At 37.9% G+C, this 17,854-nt stretch overlaps 1 protein-coding gene across 1 annotated transcript in view; it reads right to left on the bottom strand.

Moving 5' to 3' along the window:
* Calcrl (calcitonin receptor like receptor) overlaps nt 1-16,051 on the bottom strand; it is a 45,179-nt gene extending 29,128 nt beyond the window's left edge. Inside the window, exons 1-6 of the mRNA XM_032903576.1 lie at nt 15,926-16,051; nt 14,441-14,527; nt 12,185-12,314; nt 9,875-9,985; nt 9,496-9,608; nt 7,889-7,980 (exon numbers count right to left, since the gene is read on the bottom strand). Of these exons, the coding sequence (XP_032759467.1) occupies nt 7,889-7,980; nt 9,496-9,608; nt 9,875-9,985; nt 12,185-12,314; nt 14,441-14,494 (500 nt within the window). The 5' untranslated portion in view covers nt 14,495-14,527; nt 15,926-16,051. The remainder of the gene's footprint in view (nt 1-7,888; nt 7,981-9,495; nt 9,609-9,874; nt 9,986-12,184; nt 12,315-14,440; nt 14,528-15,925) is intronic.
* Between the last annotated feature and the right edge of the window lie 1,803 nt (nt 16,052-17,854).

A 17,854-nucleotide genomic window follows, 5' to 3' on the forward strand; every position in this document is an offset into this window, starting at 1 on the left:
AGGCAGAAGGAATGTGTCGGTGGATTTTTCTCACACACAGTGAGTTTATCTGAAACATCAGCTTCTCTAGAAATTGTTTCCAGGTTATTTGGCACGAAACTAATAACTTCTATCATCCTCGGCAGTCGATGAACATGCTTCATGCAGCCTTTAAACCTAGGAATTTCTGAGGTGCCCAGCCTTTTTTTTTTAATTTACAGTCTCTGCCATCTTATTTTCCTTGGACATGTCAGAGTCCTGATCTAAATGCTTTCTTTCTTGATGGAGAAAGTAAAGTCTGAAAAACCTCAAGGAATTCGTCAGAGGCTAAAGATAAGGAATGGACAAGTCAGTTCTGGATATAAACTACCAAGCCTCTATGTCTTCATCCATCAAATGTTTATTGAGTGACAAATTTGTGCAGGATACTATTCCGGAGCTTAGCATGTGTGAAGAACCAAAACAAAAGATGGTTTCGGCTATCCTGACTCGAGCGTTCGTCATATTTCACATAAGGCCTATTTAATAAGAAAGGAAAAATAATTTTTTGTTTTATTCTGTTTCTTTCTGTTCAAACTATGATTCAAGAATGTCCAAGTCAAAGGAAATAGCTAAGTCAAACAGAAAGATCATAGATTGAGAAGGACCTAGGAAAGTTAGTTCTTTACTGGAATATAAATAAAGGTAAGAATTAGCCTAGACAATATCTTATGGCTTCTAGCTTACAATTTCTTCCTTTTGAAATTCTGTTCGTCAAAGAAGCATACTTTTCAATGGCAATATCATGTCACAACTCTGACTCGTGAGTCAGATGGGTCTTTCTTCCTTCATGTTCTTACAGGTCTTTGTCGCTCTCTCTGCATTAATATTTTTAAAAATTGTGTGGTTATAACGTGGATAATGCTGGGCAATTTCACAAATGTAGTCAAGTCTGGGTTCCCAAGTGAATTAGTAACTCACTGTTTTCTGAACAGTTCATAAATGTCAGGTACTGTGTGGGTCTGTGGTGTGTAACAGTTTCCTACAAGATTGAAACCCTCCACCTTCCAGGGAAGCGCCTCAAGCAGAAAGGTCAACAACTCGAAAGGCCTCAGAAAGTCCCTCAAGCTCACCATGGTCACTGAACCCCCTCCATGACAGCGTAAGCAACAGAAGTTCCTCTCAGACTAGTTGGAACCAAACTTCAAAGACCTTCAGAGAAGACAAGCTGCAAGGAAGACTCGGAGGCCAGCCCCACTATATGGAAGTGGTTTAGACCGAGTAAGGCAGCTGGAAGGGAAACTCTCCAACCAGCTGAGCTGCCGGCAGACTGGGCGATGTGCTCCAGGGTCCCAGTTTTGTGGGCTGTCACATGTGCTTGCATGGTCCTTGGTGATGCAGCTGCCTGTTAGTAACTCCTCTGCTTCTGTCAGTAACTCCTCACCCATATTCCTGTAAGTAACTCTAATAAAACTCGCTGGTTCACCAAGCTGGACTGCTGTGGTCTCCATACTTTGCTCTGTCGTGAGCTCCATATATGCGGTGATTAGGTGCATATGTAGTGTCTCCCAGGAAAAGTTTTGTTACACACGGTCTACTTAAAACATAATGGCTCACTTTAGAAAAAGAAAAGGTTGAGCTTACTTAAACCAGAACTGGACGAAGAGCTCACTACTAGTGAGCATCCATATAAACATTAAACAGTCTTGCTACATTTATTAAAATTGTGTCCAAATTCAAATGTGTGCCTGTCATACTAACTCACAATTAAAAGATCCTTGATAATTTCTAATAAAGTCCAGTAAATAAACAGTTCATTATAATTTTAGTATAAAGACTAGGTATAAGCAAAGTAATTATTTTCAGTCTTTTAATATTTTTGTAGAGGCCAGAGACCAAATCTCTTAAATTGTTAGATAATTCATTTGACATAACAAGGTTTTAATTGTGTGTTATATAATTTTTTAAATTTTTTATTGATTCTTGGTGAATTTCACTTATGTACCTCAATCCCACTCATCTTCCCATCCCTTCATATCCAGCTTACAACCTTGCAACCTCCCTAATCCCCCCAAAATATGTAAAAACATGAAAACTATCTTGCATTGGAAGCTGAAGTGTGTCACAGTGTGTCACATAGTTTAGCCTTTTATCCACACATCTTTCCTTGCAAATGTTCATTGCAATGAGTCATTGGCCTGGTTCGAGACCTCTGGCTTCTGCTACGCACTATTAGTACTTGATCCTCACTGGGATTCCTTTCAGGTATTCTGTTGTACCCTGAGTCATGGTGATCCTGCAACTTTGGATCTGTAGGATTGGCTCTTTCATGTACTCCAGCAGCTCATGCCTGAGGTAGATATTGGGATGGGTCAGCTCCAAGCCCTGGATTTGAGCCTGGGTGGTAGCTGAGTTGGTCAACCAACCAGCTCTCCCAGTCACACGACCAGGGTGAGATCTCCAGCACTGCCTGGCTACCTCAACCAACGCTGTAGCTCTCACACCCTCAGGCCACCTTGCCCAAGCCTTTGCCACCAGGGCCAGTTCTACTATGCTTCCCAGGCAAGGTGCAAGGCTGTAGCACTCAGAAGAGCTGGCCTTGCAGGGGCAGCTCTCTCACCCTCATGAGCTTAGACCAATTCTCCCACCTGCCACAGGTAACAGGAGCCAAGGTGGGGGTAGGACATCTCTCCATCACCCGTGCCACCTCACAGAAGAGAAATGGCAGGGCCAGCTCTCCTGTGCTCCTGCCCTTTGGACGGGGTCACCCCCAAGCCCGTCACCAGGTTCAGCTCTACTGTGCTGCCTGTGCAGGGTTCAGGGCTCTCTCTCTCAAGTGCTGCAGCTGGCAGGAGGTGGGGCCAGCCCTCCAGAATGCCTTAGCTACTGAGAGGCCAGGCTAGCTCTGCACAGCCTCGGGACATCAGCATGGTCCAAGCAGCAGCCCAGACCGAGATGTCCACATGGTCTTTAGTAGTACCAGAAATTAACACAGACCCATGCTGCTACATGGTCACAGACCCAAGCATGGCCCTCAGTGTCAGCACAAGCCATAACTTCACCGTGGCCTCGGGTGGCAAGGCAGATACTCACATCTGGCAGCTCCTCTCCACCCTCAAGTGTCCATCCAGTTCCACTTCTCTTCACAATGCTTCAGCCTGTCCGCTTCCCTTGCTCTCCCATCTGTCCACCACATACTTGCACATTGCAGTGCTCCTGCTGCAGGTGGGCTACGTGGCCGGTGGGCTTCTGCGTGTCTCCCCAAGCCCACACCACATATATCATTATTTTTAAGAGCAAAATTTTAGCAGATGTCAAGTACTTGTATTTACTACAGATTGGTCTTCGATGTTTCAATTGTCCTTTTTCCTAGAAAATTTTCCATTAAGACACATAATTTCTTTCTTGAATACAGAGATCTACCTACCTCTGACTCTCAAGTGCTGGGATTAAAGGTATGCACTACCAATGCCTGGCTTCTCTTTTCTTATTATCCAAACTGGGTTATATTTACAACAATATATATATATATATACATACATATATACATACATACATACATACATACATATATACATATATATTGTTTATGACAACATAATGAACACAGGAACAAAATTAGGGACAATATGAAATATCTGATCTGTTTGGGAATGAGGTTTGTATCAGCCTATTGTATCTTTGAAAGTAATATATTTAAATAAATATATGAGCTCAGCTTTGAAAAAATGATTTCCATAGATAGTTTGGAGGTTTTAAGTCTTAATCTTTAAATATCGGTTGAATGGTGTTTGCTTTTAGAATAAAACAGATCAAAGGCATCAAAACACTAAGCCAGATATTCTTTCAAATTCATATCAATGATAGTTACTTAATAAATTTATTTTGCATGAAAGTATTCTCACGAGTACATATTCTGTTACTTATTTTAACTTAAACATAACTCACTCTAATTCCCATTACAAAATTCCTTCTCTGTTTATGGATTCTTAGGCTTTGAAAGAACATCGTAAGACCTCTGTTCCAGCTATGAGCCCTAAATAAGAACAATTGACTACAATATTCTTTGGTGTGTATGAGTGTGACCAGCATGGTGTACATGTGTGGGAACAAGCACAAAGACCTGTGTTTATGCATGTGGAGGCAGCTGCTTGACACTAGACATTTTTCTCAAACAATCTCTAATTTAGTTTTTAAAGCAGTATGTTCCTTTGAACCTGGAGCTTGCCAATTTGGCTAAGTTGGCTGGCCAGCAGGACTGTAGAGTCCCTTATCTCCCCAGCACTGAGGTGAGAGGTCTCCTGCTCCCACCTCTTTGCACGGATGCTGAAAGTCCAAACTCAAGTCCCGTACTTATGCAGAGAGCACTTTCCTGACTGAGTCCACCATGAGACTGAGACTCACCTGACTGAGTCTCTGGTCCACGTCAATAATCTTGATGGGTTAGTGTCTGACTTCTGTCTGAAAACTTTGAGTGACAGTTAGGTCTATTGATAACTAGGTGTTCACTATACTTGTTTAACCGATAAGAGGTTTTTAAATTAAACCACCTATTTCTCTTTGTTACTGTACACACTCTATCTAATTATAATTATTTGTACTCAAGATGTTATGCTCCTATCACTGTACATCCTAATCCTTTATGACAACATTCTTTGTACTGTTATGATTTGGTCAGCATAGCTATTGTTTCCCTTAATTTCCAACCTCCTTGATAACCCATTTATTATGACAGCATTTCTCCATTGAGAACTGAATGAATGAGCCGTCTGATTAGAGATTTAGACTGATACTATACTTTTCCTGGTCCAGTTTGGCTTCAGTATTGTTTGCCTTGGCGGCCCCACTTGCCTCATAAGCCCAGGGCGCATTTATTTTATTAACTCTTGGATTTTTTGTTCACATGAGGAAGTAGTATTCATTTTGCTTTTCACTTGTTGGGTACTGCACTGACATCTTTGCTAAAATCAAAATTGCATGAGGGCATATGGCCTAGAATTCCAGGAGACCATTGTTTTCTTTCTTACTACTGGTTTGGGAATGCAATGTAATTGCTAATAACTTTATCGTCTTCAGAAACTTAATGCCCTTGGATGTTTCGGCTTATTACATTAAAAAAAAATAGAGACAGTTTAATCTGAAGAGTCTCAGCTGGAATGGTTTTTAATTTAAAGAGATTATTATCTCTCAAATGCTTTTAAATTTTTACACCATGTCCACTGTAATTAATTACAGCTTCAGTAAGGAATTCAGGAAGAGTCCACTGAGGAAATGATCAAGAATAATTCCCAGCTCTGAAGCATTTAACCAGGCTAGGGAGGCAGAGAAGATACAAGGCAGGATTCATTAATGCTTTCATGTTCGTATAAGATTCAGAAAAAAGCACCCTAGGTTTTGAAGCAGAGAATAGCAAACAAGCTCTGCAGAATTTGATGCAGTTTTTTCCAAAATCAGACGAGATTGGACGCATTCAGGATGGCATGGGCGTCGACTTGGTACAGTTTTTTAAAGATTGTCTACAGTTGAATAAAGGAAACTGATATTAAAAAACCGTTAGAATAGCAGCTGGGTGTCGTGGAACACACCATCAATCCCAGCATTTGGGAGGCAGAGGTAGACAGATCTCGGTGAGTTTGAAACTAGCCAAGTCTACATACAGTTTCAGGCCAGCAATGGCTACACAGAGAGTCTCTGATTAAAAAAAAAATAGCAATAATAATTTTTTAAAGTTACATAGAAAATACTTGGTAGTAATGGTGTCAGAGAGGATAAGGAGAAATGAAAAAAGAGGATGGACTCTCAAATTATTACTAAATTTCTGACAAATACAACGGAATTTCCGGTGACATCATTAGGAAAGATGGGTTAGTTCATAAGAAACCTATTGGGTTTGGAAGAGTTGGATGTTATGAATTCATTCTGAAAACACCGCTTTTAGGAGACTTTTGAATTGATATAGTTCAAGAAGCACAAAAACACATATCTTTGACCAAGAATATAAAATATTTGCATAATAAAACTAAAAATATATTGCAAAAACTGGAGCTGGAGAGAGATACATCAGTGACTAAGAGAATTGGCTACTCTTACAAGTTTACACTTATGGGCTTATAACTGTCATAACTCCAGTTACAGGGGATCCAATGCCTCTTCTGGCCCCTGTGCACACCAGACTTGCCCATGGTACATAGCACATCTATATATCAGAGGTTCAGCCATTATGGAAATTAGTGTGGCAGTTCCTCAGTAAGATGGGATTCAATCTACATCCAACACCAGTCATACCACTCTTAGACATAGTCTCAAAGGATGTTTCATACCCTGAGACATTTAGTGCACAAACATGTTCATTGCCACTAAATTGATGAGTCAGAAATTGGAAACAACCTAAGTGTCCCTCAACAGAAGAATGAATAAAGAAAATATGCTACATCTATGTAATGGATTTTTTTAAAAAAGCTTTTCTAATAAAATCATGAAATTCACAGGTAAATGGATGGAACTAGAAAAATCTCATCCTGAGTGTCCCAGACTGGGAAAGACAAATGTGGTATGTATTCACTTACATGTGGATATTAGCTGTTTAAGTCAATGATAACCAAGCAACAATCCACAGAACCACAGAGATTAGCCATAGAGTACGGGATATGGGGGGTGGGCATAAATCTCACTAGGAAAGTAAAATAAAATAGAGTTACAATCAAATAGGGGTGCTAGAATGGGAGGATCAAGTATGGAGGGGGAGGGGAAGGGGAAGGGGAAAGGGAAGGGAATATGGGGAGAGACAATTAAGGAAACCTGATATAGTAGAAACTTCCATATATATATCAAGGTGATCTAAATCAATTTGTCCAAGAATAGAGGAGACAGCCCCATCTAGCCATCTCTTGCCTCCAAGTGAAGCTTCCAGTGCTAAGATTGATTACATCTAATTGAGTTCTTGGCCAAAGTGGTCTCATGGGAACCCCAAATAATCCAGGCTGTTGCCAAGACCACAGATCGCTCTCCAAAACTAACAGCAAGGCCACATTGCTGGATACGACATCTGCACGACTCATTGAACACAGACCAGTCAATATAGTACCTACATAGAACCTTTATCCCTATGTTCTAGCATCTTTGGCACAGGAAAGCATTCAGCATGATACCAAAAGAGAAAACTAAACACCAAACGGGCCACTTGATCCACAATGCTATCCCTGCCTGCACAATATGTTAGTGCATTAGTGGCACACACACACTGTGGGCGTAACCAACCAATATCTGATTCGACTCAAGGCCCACTCCATGAGATGCAGCCTGTACCTGACATTGCACAGGCGGCCGAGAACCTGAGAGTAGATAGCCCAGGGACCTACGGCAAAGCCAAGTATTCTTAAATTGTTCTTTAAAAGAGTAAGTAACAATAGTATGACTCCTAATGGCATTCTGTAATGCACATAGATTTTGCCCCACCATTATCAGAGAAGCTTCCTCCTGCAGCAGGTGGGAACAAATAAAGAGACCCACAGCCAGGCTTTATGCAGAGAATGAGAACTCGGAACACTAAGCCTCTATCAAATCCCGCCCCCCCGGGGCTCAGACAACCCTAAGTAAAGGAAGCTAACACAATGAAAGAGACAGGTGATGGAGGACACCGAGAAAACAAGGCCCTGTAAATCAACATGACCAAAACACATACTTTAACCTTACATGCCTAATAATGCTATAGAATTAGGACGAAGATATCCAATTCATTCCCTGCCTATTTCCCAAAACTAAAATGAAATAAAAAAAACCCCAGGTGACTTTAAATATTACACTTATATTTTGTATATTTTATGTTACTTATATTTTGTATATTTTATATTGGATATCTCACAGGAGCTCGATAGGCACATAACCTGAATTCGCCACAGTTGTCAAGTTAAAATTTTTTAAATGTACTTACTTGAAATAAAAAAATATGATGAGCGAGATGATCAGAGAGGCAATAGATAATCCGTGTCCAATTATAGTTAGGTAGAACAAATTCAGTGCTGTCTATAACGGCGTGATAAGAAAAAAAATAGAATTATCCATGTATCTAAAAGTCTACACGTATATTAGATAAAATTCAAATGAATAAATTCTATTTTTAAAAGAACACATAGATTTATAATCACTTGCTTGAAAACCAATAAATATTTGAAAACATGTAAATGAAAACATCTATACAAATTTACCAAATGTCATTAAAAACTTATAAACCATGTGTTCTCTTATTTAAGGAATCAGAAGTCACATTGAATCTTTAAGGTAATGCATTTATTAATCTAGTTTATACTGTATATAAAATCAGCATTTTTATATTAAAATCAAACGATACTCGGTGATTTGGTTTTCTTTCTTTACCTATTGAGTTTTTCTATTTCTTTTCACAAATCTGAGGCTCAGAACAGATCTTTTCTTTTTAAAGATTCATTTATTATGTATACTGCATTCCACCTGCATGTATGCTGCAGGCCAGAAGAAGGCATCAGATCTCATTACAGATGGTTGCAAGCCACCATGTGTTTGCTGGGATTTGAACTCAGGACCTCTGGAAGAGCAGTCAGTGCTCTTAACCTCTGAGCCATCTCTCCAGCCCCTCAGAGGCAGATTTTAATATGGAAACTTATTAGAGCCTTTGACCTATATAAATGTATTTGAACATTCTCTTAGTTTCTGCTTTCTTATTTTCTTCTCCTATTTTCCTTTAACATGCCATTTATAGAGATTTTGTTTATTTGATTGTTTGCTTGTTTGCTTTTTGCTTGTTTAGGTTTTGGTTTGGCTTTGGGTTTGGGTTTGGGTTTAACTGAAACACCTCTGAATTACCAGAGCACACGTGATATATAGACACAGTGATAGCTTGCGGTTGAATGATTGATTGCTCTATCCTGGCCACTGGAAGAAAGTACACTTGTTTAGCACAAGAGGGTTTTCTTGTCCGTGGCCACGGGGCAGATAGATGCCAAAACAGGAAGCACGTATCAGGGCCCACACTTTTAATCATATACACACACAACTGAAAAGACGTAAACTATCTCAGTTGAGCTTTACTCGGTGACTATCGTCCTCAACCGTGGCTTTCATTCTAAGTTTCAAAGCAGGAACAAGAGTTGTAGTGTCCTAACAGCCGGTTAGGATGGGCGCCTTCTCCCGAGGAGCAGGTGAAGGTTTCAGTCCCACTGAGCATATCCTATTTGCCTAAGAACAGTTTTTTAGGCAATTCTAGAATTTCACTAGAAAAGAAAGTTTTCCCTTATATTACACTTTTAAGTTATATTTTCTTTGGAGAATCTGAAACCCCAATCCTGGGGCATTGACTTGTAAATGCACGGTTGCCTAACAGGGTTACTCTCCTAGTGTAATGACAGAATTAATAGCAACTTTTCCACACTTTTTTCATTGCTCTTCTCAAATGATCTTAGGAAATGGTTTTTCTGTGGAATGGAGCACTGACTTCTTTTCCTCGGGGCTGCACTGCACAGTTTTTAAAATGTCAGTCAGATCCCAGCTCCCACTGTTACGTACCTTCACTTTCTCGTGCGTGCTGTTGTTACACAAGGTGTAGTTTGTCCATGTCCTGTTACTATCTGGATGTCTGAACCAGTTTCCATCTTGGTCACAGATCTTTGTAACCTTCTCTTTAATAATAAAAAGAAAAAAATTTAAAAGAGTTTAATAGACTTATAGTTTCCGTTCAGCTTTCTCCTTTGGTTAAATGAGTTCAGAAGTAGGAAGTTAAACCTAAGATAGCTATATGCTGCAAACCTTTTAAGACTACTTCCGTGATAAGTTACAAATGCTTTTAATAAGGTGTATTTAATATTTAATAGCATTTATAAATATTAAACAACAATGTTCGCTCTACAGATTTCAATAAGATCTGTAATTAAATTCCAGTATCTACCTGAAGGATCAAAATCTTGAAAGTAATCAGGGCAGTACTGCATTGATTCGGTTCCTGCTGCAACGTCATTCCAGCATAGCCATCCGTCCCAGGTTCTGTTGCAGTAAAGGCCTTAGAGGGGAAGTGAAAATGAAAGGTCAGCAAGGCTCTGGGCTACCCAGCAATAAACTCTGAAGGAAGGTTTCTCAGTGCCTTGGTGTAGAGAAGCCTCCTGGAAATGATGATGTACCAGTCGAGCCACGATCGCTCGACTGTCGCTAAATAATCACTACAGCAACTATTAAGAATTATTCTTAATGATATTCAAACCAAACTTAAAATGACTCTGCATAAATATTAGATCCAGTTTAGTTTCTTCAAAGCAATTGTTCAATAAATCAGGCTATCTTTGGTGATTGTATTTAACCATGAAGCAGATGTTAATTAGTGTCCCTGTACTTAATTTTTTAAAACAAAAAGTAAAGCATATTCTTTTTTTCTTTCTCTGTCTCTGTCTCTGTCTCTCCCTCTCCCTCTCCCTGTCTCTCTCTCCCTGTCCCTCTCCCTTTCTCCCTGTCCCTATTCCTGTCCTCTTCCCCCTCCCTCCCTCTACCTATCTCCTAATGGCATTCTGTAATCTCTCTCTCTCTCTCTCTCTCTCTCTCTCTCTCTCTCTCTCTCTCTCTCTCTCTCTCTCTCCCTCTCCCTCTCCCTCTCTCCCCCTCCCTCTCCCTCTCCCTCCCCCTCCCCCCCCTCTCTCCCCCTCTCCCCTCTCTCTCTCTCTCTCTCTCTCTCTCCTCTCTCCTGTCCCCTGTCCCTGTCCCTGTCCCTGTCCCTCTCCCAGTTCCCCTCCCCTTCTCCCCACTTCTCCTTGGTTGTTTGGTTGGTTGCTTGGTTTGGTTTTGCTTTTTCAAGACAGGGTTTCTTTGTATAGCCCTGATTGTCTTGGAATTCACTCTATAGAGCAGGCTAGCCCTAAACTCACAGAGATAAACCTGTCTTTGCCTCACAAATGCTAGTACTAAAGTTGTTCGCCACCACCGTAGGCCAGAAACTGTATTCTTAAAGAAAGTGTTTGAGCATTTTCTGAAACAAATACCTTCTAGACAGTGTTACTATTTTAACATTTTAACTGTAAACATTTTATGTTCTCATCAAGGTGAGGATAAAGAAGCTTTTGTAATATAGTACATATATATGTATATATTACATATTGTAATATATGCGTATAACAAAATTAACTCATCAATGTTCTAAAAATATCTAATCAAAAATCTATAACAATCTATAAGTCACCAGAATTAAGTAGAATATCAACTGCTACATGAAATATTTGTTAATAATCATATATCTGTACAAAAATCTTGTGATCATTTTAGCATTATTATTATGGGGCCATAATAATAATTCTGGTATCCAAAACCTCTAAATAATTACAAACCTTTAAAAAGCAACTAAGACAACCATAGCTTTCTTTCCTATCATCTTAAATAAATTTAAAATGTTTCCCACTACATATGGCTGGTAAAATAAGTTTTGTGATCTATAGAAGAACATTCTTCTTGCCTCAGAAATCATATTATACATGTCCAAGTTACCATTATGAAAGTCTGTGTGGAGTTCACCTCAACATGGGTAGCGTGATGCATCACAAGGTCTATTTTTTGATTATGTTCTAAAGGTCTCAGAGAGAGATAGATATCTTTGTTCAGATGGATTTCAGAAACACAATGTTTTTTAAAACTATTTAGTCTACTTTAAAGTATTTTTTACAAATTGCAGAATGCATTGTGAAGTTCTGAGATAAAATAAGGGTGATCCTGAACTCTTTTACCACAGAGCTGTCTCTTATGAAAATATTTTCCTTTCATTCAACATTATATTTTAGTACTTAAACCTTTATCTAGATCATTTGCAAAGGGTTAGTTCAATAGTTTTAAAACAATAATATAAAATAAAATGATGCCAGTTAACAGAATTGGTATGCAGTCACATGCAAGTCGTAAGGCAAAGTATTTTTAAAAAGACAAACATAAATTACATGAACTGATGGTCAATAGTTATTGACTTGTCTTGTTTTGATATTAATATCTGATAGTATTTTGAATATTTTTACCTCATTCTGCAAAATTCAGGGGATGAAGTATTTTGTAAAATTTTACTGAAAAGAATAAGTTGGATTATGTCATAAAACACACTTCCCAAATACGTAATAAAATTCGTACATAAACCAGAAAACAAACAAAAAAGTTAACTTTTATTAGTAGATGTAAAGAAGCCACATGGATAGTTTCCTTTTAATTAAGTTCATCTAGTGTTAGTTGCAGCTACCTTCTCCTTGTTGAATGGGATCCTGCATGATCTTTTGGTAACATTCATACTGAGCCGTCATGATCTTGTTCCTAGTGACTCCCAAGTCTGTTTGGTTCGCGCCTTCTTCCGACTCTGCTGCGATGAGAGCCTAAGGGAGAAAAGCAATGATGGCTTTAGAATGGTGCAAATCTTTGTTAGAAGCCTGGTGGGAAAAAGCAAGAGAAGTGGTGCTTGGATACAAAATGACTCTCATGAGGAAATCCCCCAATGAGTAGTGCTTGCCAATTTCTTAGTCTAAACTCTTAAGGTGTCCGGTTTCAAACAGCCTTCCGGCGCTGCCAATGACAGCACTTCCAGGCTCGTTGCTCTCCAAACCCTGTGGTACTTGGCTGACAACAACACAGCCTAAACATTTGCTTGAAAATGAAAACCGTTATATCTAGAGTCCCCTGGTGGTTTACCTTCTCTTTCAATGTCGCTAAGCTATGCGCCGCTACTTCCAAGACTCTTATAGAATAAAGCAGTAGAAAATGGTGTCCAGATATCAGAGAGTACTGACCACGTGGGAATAACCAAATTGTGTACGTTTGTAATATCAAAAAAATAATTTCTACACTGGGTGGCATCCCATTGCCTCATTAGCATTAATGTTGACTTATTGTCTGGTAGGCTTGAATTTCCTGAGAGACTTAGAAAGTAGTCACCCTGAAAAGTAATAAATGAAATTCTAGAACATCAAAACTAGTTTTAAGTCACTTAGCTTTATTCTTTAATGTTGTGGGTTGAACCTAGTGTCTCGTGTAGGCTAAGCAAGCAGGTGACAATCCCAGGACAATAGTAGGAAAAAAAAACATTTTCTGAGAAGGATTTATTAGAAATTAAGCAAAGTAATAATAATTCCAAATACATTTACATACTGTCCATGAATGAATTCAAGGGAAGGGGTCACAGTTCCTTATATTACACTATGCTAACTGGTAAAAATGCTACAGTATTGCCTGCAGAGAGCTCACGGTGACTCATGTACCTGGCTGGCACACTTCACAGGGGGTTGGCTGAAGGAACAGTTCTCTCTTGAAGTCTAGTCAGTTACCCAAGATAACATCTTATACGTGCAGACATTGGGCAGCGTCTAAACTCGAAGGTGTTTTCCACTGCGTATACTCACAGAAATGTAGTATTGTATTTTTGCTCATTTAAGTTTTCAGTACTTTTTTCTAATTCCTTTATTTGAATCTTTTTGAGGGTTTTGCTTGGAAACACCACAGGAAAATTCTTTGCTGGCACACAGAATTAGACGAGATTATGTCTCTGGGTTTCTTGTATATATAAGGAGAAGAGCAATGTTGATTGCTTCAATTCAATGCAGAGAAAAAGATGAAGAGAAACAAAACTACAACCAAGATGTAAACTGTGAGGCACGTGGCTCTTTGGGCTTGGTGAGTCCTCTGGCTTTACCCCTGGCTGCACATCTCTGACACATGCATGTACAGCTGCCCACAGATGCACGCACACAAATGGAGACATACTTGCCCCAAATTTAGCACCAAGATCTATTCGAATGAGTGATCTATGAATGAATGAGTAAACCAATACAATGCAGTGCATGTCTCCTAGTTATTTTCAATCGATAAATGCTAGTCAATTGGTGGAGCAAAAGAAAAATGTTAAAGACTAGAATAATGATTTTTTCAAAGATATAATTCTGAATCCATGTGTCCCGTAAACATGTTCTTTCTTCTTTATCCAAAATATTAAGAACTGCTATATTAAAAAAGGAGTTCAGAGCTAAACAAAGAATAAAGTGTCATTCCAGTATTTTTCCAACTTTTACCACTTTTGAGTTTTTTACAGAAGTTTGAATCTGACTGATATCCCTCCTTCCAAGGACTCAAGAAACCATATTGGGATAAAAAATTCAAAGTATAAAAAAATTACTGAAAGGAAGTAGATAATTGCTGTGTTCATTGGATATAAAAAGCGAAGCTTCAGGGGAACAAGAATACTCAAAGATAAAAAATGAAGGTCAAAGCCTGCCCCTAATTATTACTTTAACTTGTATATATTAACTTTTTATCAACTAGATGCATGTTGGAAGCCACTACCTAAAAACATGGTCATAACTAAAATGAAATAAGAGCACCAATGGAAAGGCCCTGAAAATGAAGAATGGAGGAAGGGGATGTTGCCAAATGTACATAAGAAATGCTCAAGTTAATAAAAAATACAAAAAAAAAAAAAAAAAAAAAAAAAAAATGTAGGGTGAATGCTTACCATATTAAGAAGCAAGAGGAACAGAAAACATAGTGTACACTTTTTATCCATCATTAGAGTCCAAATGAAGTGTGCGATATGTTCAAGCTATAATAAAAATGAAAGAAAGTTCAATAATCATGAAATTGACATATCCTTCAAAAGAAAATATCTGTTATAATCTTATACGAATTCTAAAAATTTGTTTAGTAGTCAAATGTGTTACGAATATTGACAACATCATGACCTAAAGTATAATAGAGTTTAATGAAATACAATCTAGTTTAATTTGACTTACAAATAGAATATTTGACACATGTATTTTTTATGTAATTAGAAAGTAACTCACTTTCTTTGCCTTTACTGAAATTAGGATACAATTATTTAACTCCAAACATAAACGGCTTGACATGACTGTCTTTTCAATTTTATTTTATAAATATATGTATATATATATAAATATATATATGTATATATATGTATATATATAATTTATGTTTATTTCTTATAAGTACTTCTCTGTAACTTTCTGACTCCAACTTAAGGAAGGAAATTGTTCTCAGACAACATAAAAATGTCCTTTCAATTTTTCAATGTAGAAAATGTTATTAAACTTGTATTAATACTGATTATAGTGAACTGATTTCGATCCACCTAGGAGACCCATCTGTGAGGAACTATCCATGTTAAGTTAGTCCCTGGGCGTGAATGTGAGGGAATCATCTGATTGGGTTAGTTGATATGGGAAGACCTACATAACTGTGGACAGCAGCATTCTGCGGCCTGGGATCATGAACTAAATAAAAAAGACAAAGTAAGCTGAATAGGATGCAGTCTCCTTATTGTAGAGCCAGAGCGATCACATGGTTCAAATCCATACTGTGGTTGCTTTCTTTGACAGCACGGCCTAAACCTTTAAACTTGAGCAAAGGTAAATCCTCCTCCTTACTTTTGTTTCCTGACAGGTATTTTGTTAAAACAGTAAGAAAAGTAATTAATACAGAAATTAATCAGGAAATAAAAAGATTCTCAAAGACTTCTATATGATTGAAATAAGGCTTTGGGGAGAAACAATACTATGCATATGTTAATCTAATATTAGATCACGTTCTAAGCTGGTAAAAATGGCCTCTCAAACACCATCTGGCAACTAAATACTAAGAAACAGACTCTGTGGGACTTACTTCCTAATATACCCTAACACACTAGTTTTATCCACCTGGGTTATCATGATATAACCACTGAATGCAATACACATTTGAATTAACATGTAGCGATGGCTTTTCAAAGAAAACGAAAAAACTCTTCAGTATACGCTTTCCATTGAACAATGAACTTGGATTGAATTCTATTAGGAAACAAGGCACAGCTACTTTCAGAATAAAATTAGAAAGCCCTTTTCCACATGACCCCATGTTTTCTGGTTTTTTATGACATGCATTGAGGAAACACACTCCACTGCCCGTGACATTGAATGTGCTCCACTGGTTGTCCACAGTGACTCACCTGGGTAGCGGCCGCAGCTGCTCTTGTCAATCATAAGCAATCTTCTGAATATTGTTTTCTCTTCTATCAATCAGTGACTGGCAACCCTGGATTTGTTTTCTTTTTCTTTTTAAGATCTTAAGAAAAGTATACCTGAAAATCAGGAAGGGCTCTATTAATCACACATCTTAAAAACTAGTGTGCTAGATTGAAAACTACCAACCAAATTTTCTACAATTTAGTAATTAACAAGTTGTTGTTTTCGTTATTAATTACATTTCACCCCTGGAAAATCTAATTTCCAAATACTCACATGCACAATTGTCTCCAGACTCAAATCACATTTTCTCCTGAATCATGCTCAATATTGTCTTCGAGAATTTCTTAATTACAAGGGTCATGACCTAAAATATGGATCGATTTAAAATAATTTAATATGATGTTAACAAGACAAAATTATTTCCATAGGAAACTGAAGTTTTCTAAGTAATATCTCTACTGAGGTTAGACATTCTTGAGCTATTCTAATTTTTAATGAGCTACAGAAATGATACTGAAAAAGATAGTCTTTAAAAACCTGACTTTTAGACTCTCTCTCTCTCTCTCTCTCTCTCTCTCTCTCTCTCTCTCTCTCTCTCTCTCTCTCTCTCACACACACACACACCACCAGGAAGGATACACGTTTATTTTATCTACCTCTGTATTTTATTTTTAAAAATACTGATATTTTTAAAATAATTTATTGTACATAGCACTTAAATTCACAGCAGTTTTTTGTAGTCCTGTTGAATTAGTAGCCTGTTTGCTGAGTAACAGTTACTTCTTTTTGTATAAAGACATTTTATCAAGTACTGTGGTTTTTCATAATAATGGAACTGCCTGTGTGAATCAATTAGTACTTGATTATGTGATACAGCTGAGCCCATCTGTCCAGAAGTCAGAGCTACTCAAGGAAGAAGAAACATGAGTAGCAAATTTATGACTTAGCATTGGGCTAAAAAGGCTGGTTACTGATGAGATTTTTTCAATCAATACATTGCATATTCATTGAACAGATGTGTATTTTTTTCTTTATTTTTCTATTAATTAATTAACTTTATATCAAGATCAGAACTTCAGTTCCCTCCTCTTCTCCCAGTCCCCTCCCTCTCACCCTCATCCTTCTACACTCCTCTCCCTTTCTCCACAGAGGAGGGGAGACTTCCCATGCATATCCACCCGCCTTGGCATATAATATCTATTTTATTTTCCCCTTCTTAGAGAGATTCAAGTATCCTCCCTTGGGCCTTACCTGCCACTTAGCCTCTTTGGATCTGTGGACTATAGCATGGCTATCCTGTACTTTATGACTAATATCCACTTATAAATGAGTATATTTCATGTTTGTCTTTCTGGGTCTGAGTTCCACACTCAGAATAACCTTTTCTAGTTCCATCCATGCCTGCAAATTTTACAATGTCAATGTTCTTAATAGCTGAGTAGTACTCCTTGTGTAAATGTACAATTTTTTGTTTATAATGTATTTGAATATGTTAGTCACTGAATGAAATGTTTCAATATAAATTATAGAGAAAACACAGTTGGTCTTGACACTTTCAGATTTCCTATGAGTAAATAATTTTCAAAGTTGTTATATTTTCAAGGAAAACATTTCCAGGCCTAGTTGTACATGCTTTTAATCCCAGGATTCTGGAGGCAGAGGCAGGCAGATTTCTCTAAGCTCAAAGCCAACCTGGTAACATAGATAGTTTGAAGTCAAACAGGGCTGTATAGTGAGACCCTGTCTCAAAAAAAAATCAAAAATTTTGTCTTGAATATGAATTTACATGTGTTTATTGGTTTGTTAACATATTTTCCTTGGGTATTTATAACTTGAGTAGATTTCCCTGTATTCATATCTTTGTGTGGCTTTATAAGTGCTTTCAATCACTGTTTATTGAGTGTGGCTTT

Source organism: Rattus rattus, chromosome 5, assembly GCF_011064425.1.
Source record: "Rattus rattus isolate New Zealand chromosome 5, Rrattus_CSIRO_v1, whole genome shotgun sequence".
NCBI classification, from domain to species: Eukaryota; Metazoa; Chordata; class Mammalia; order Rodentia; family Muridae; genus Rattus; species Rattus rattus.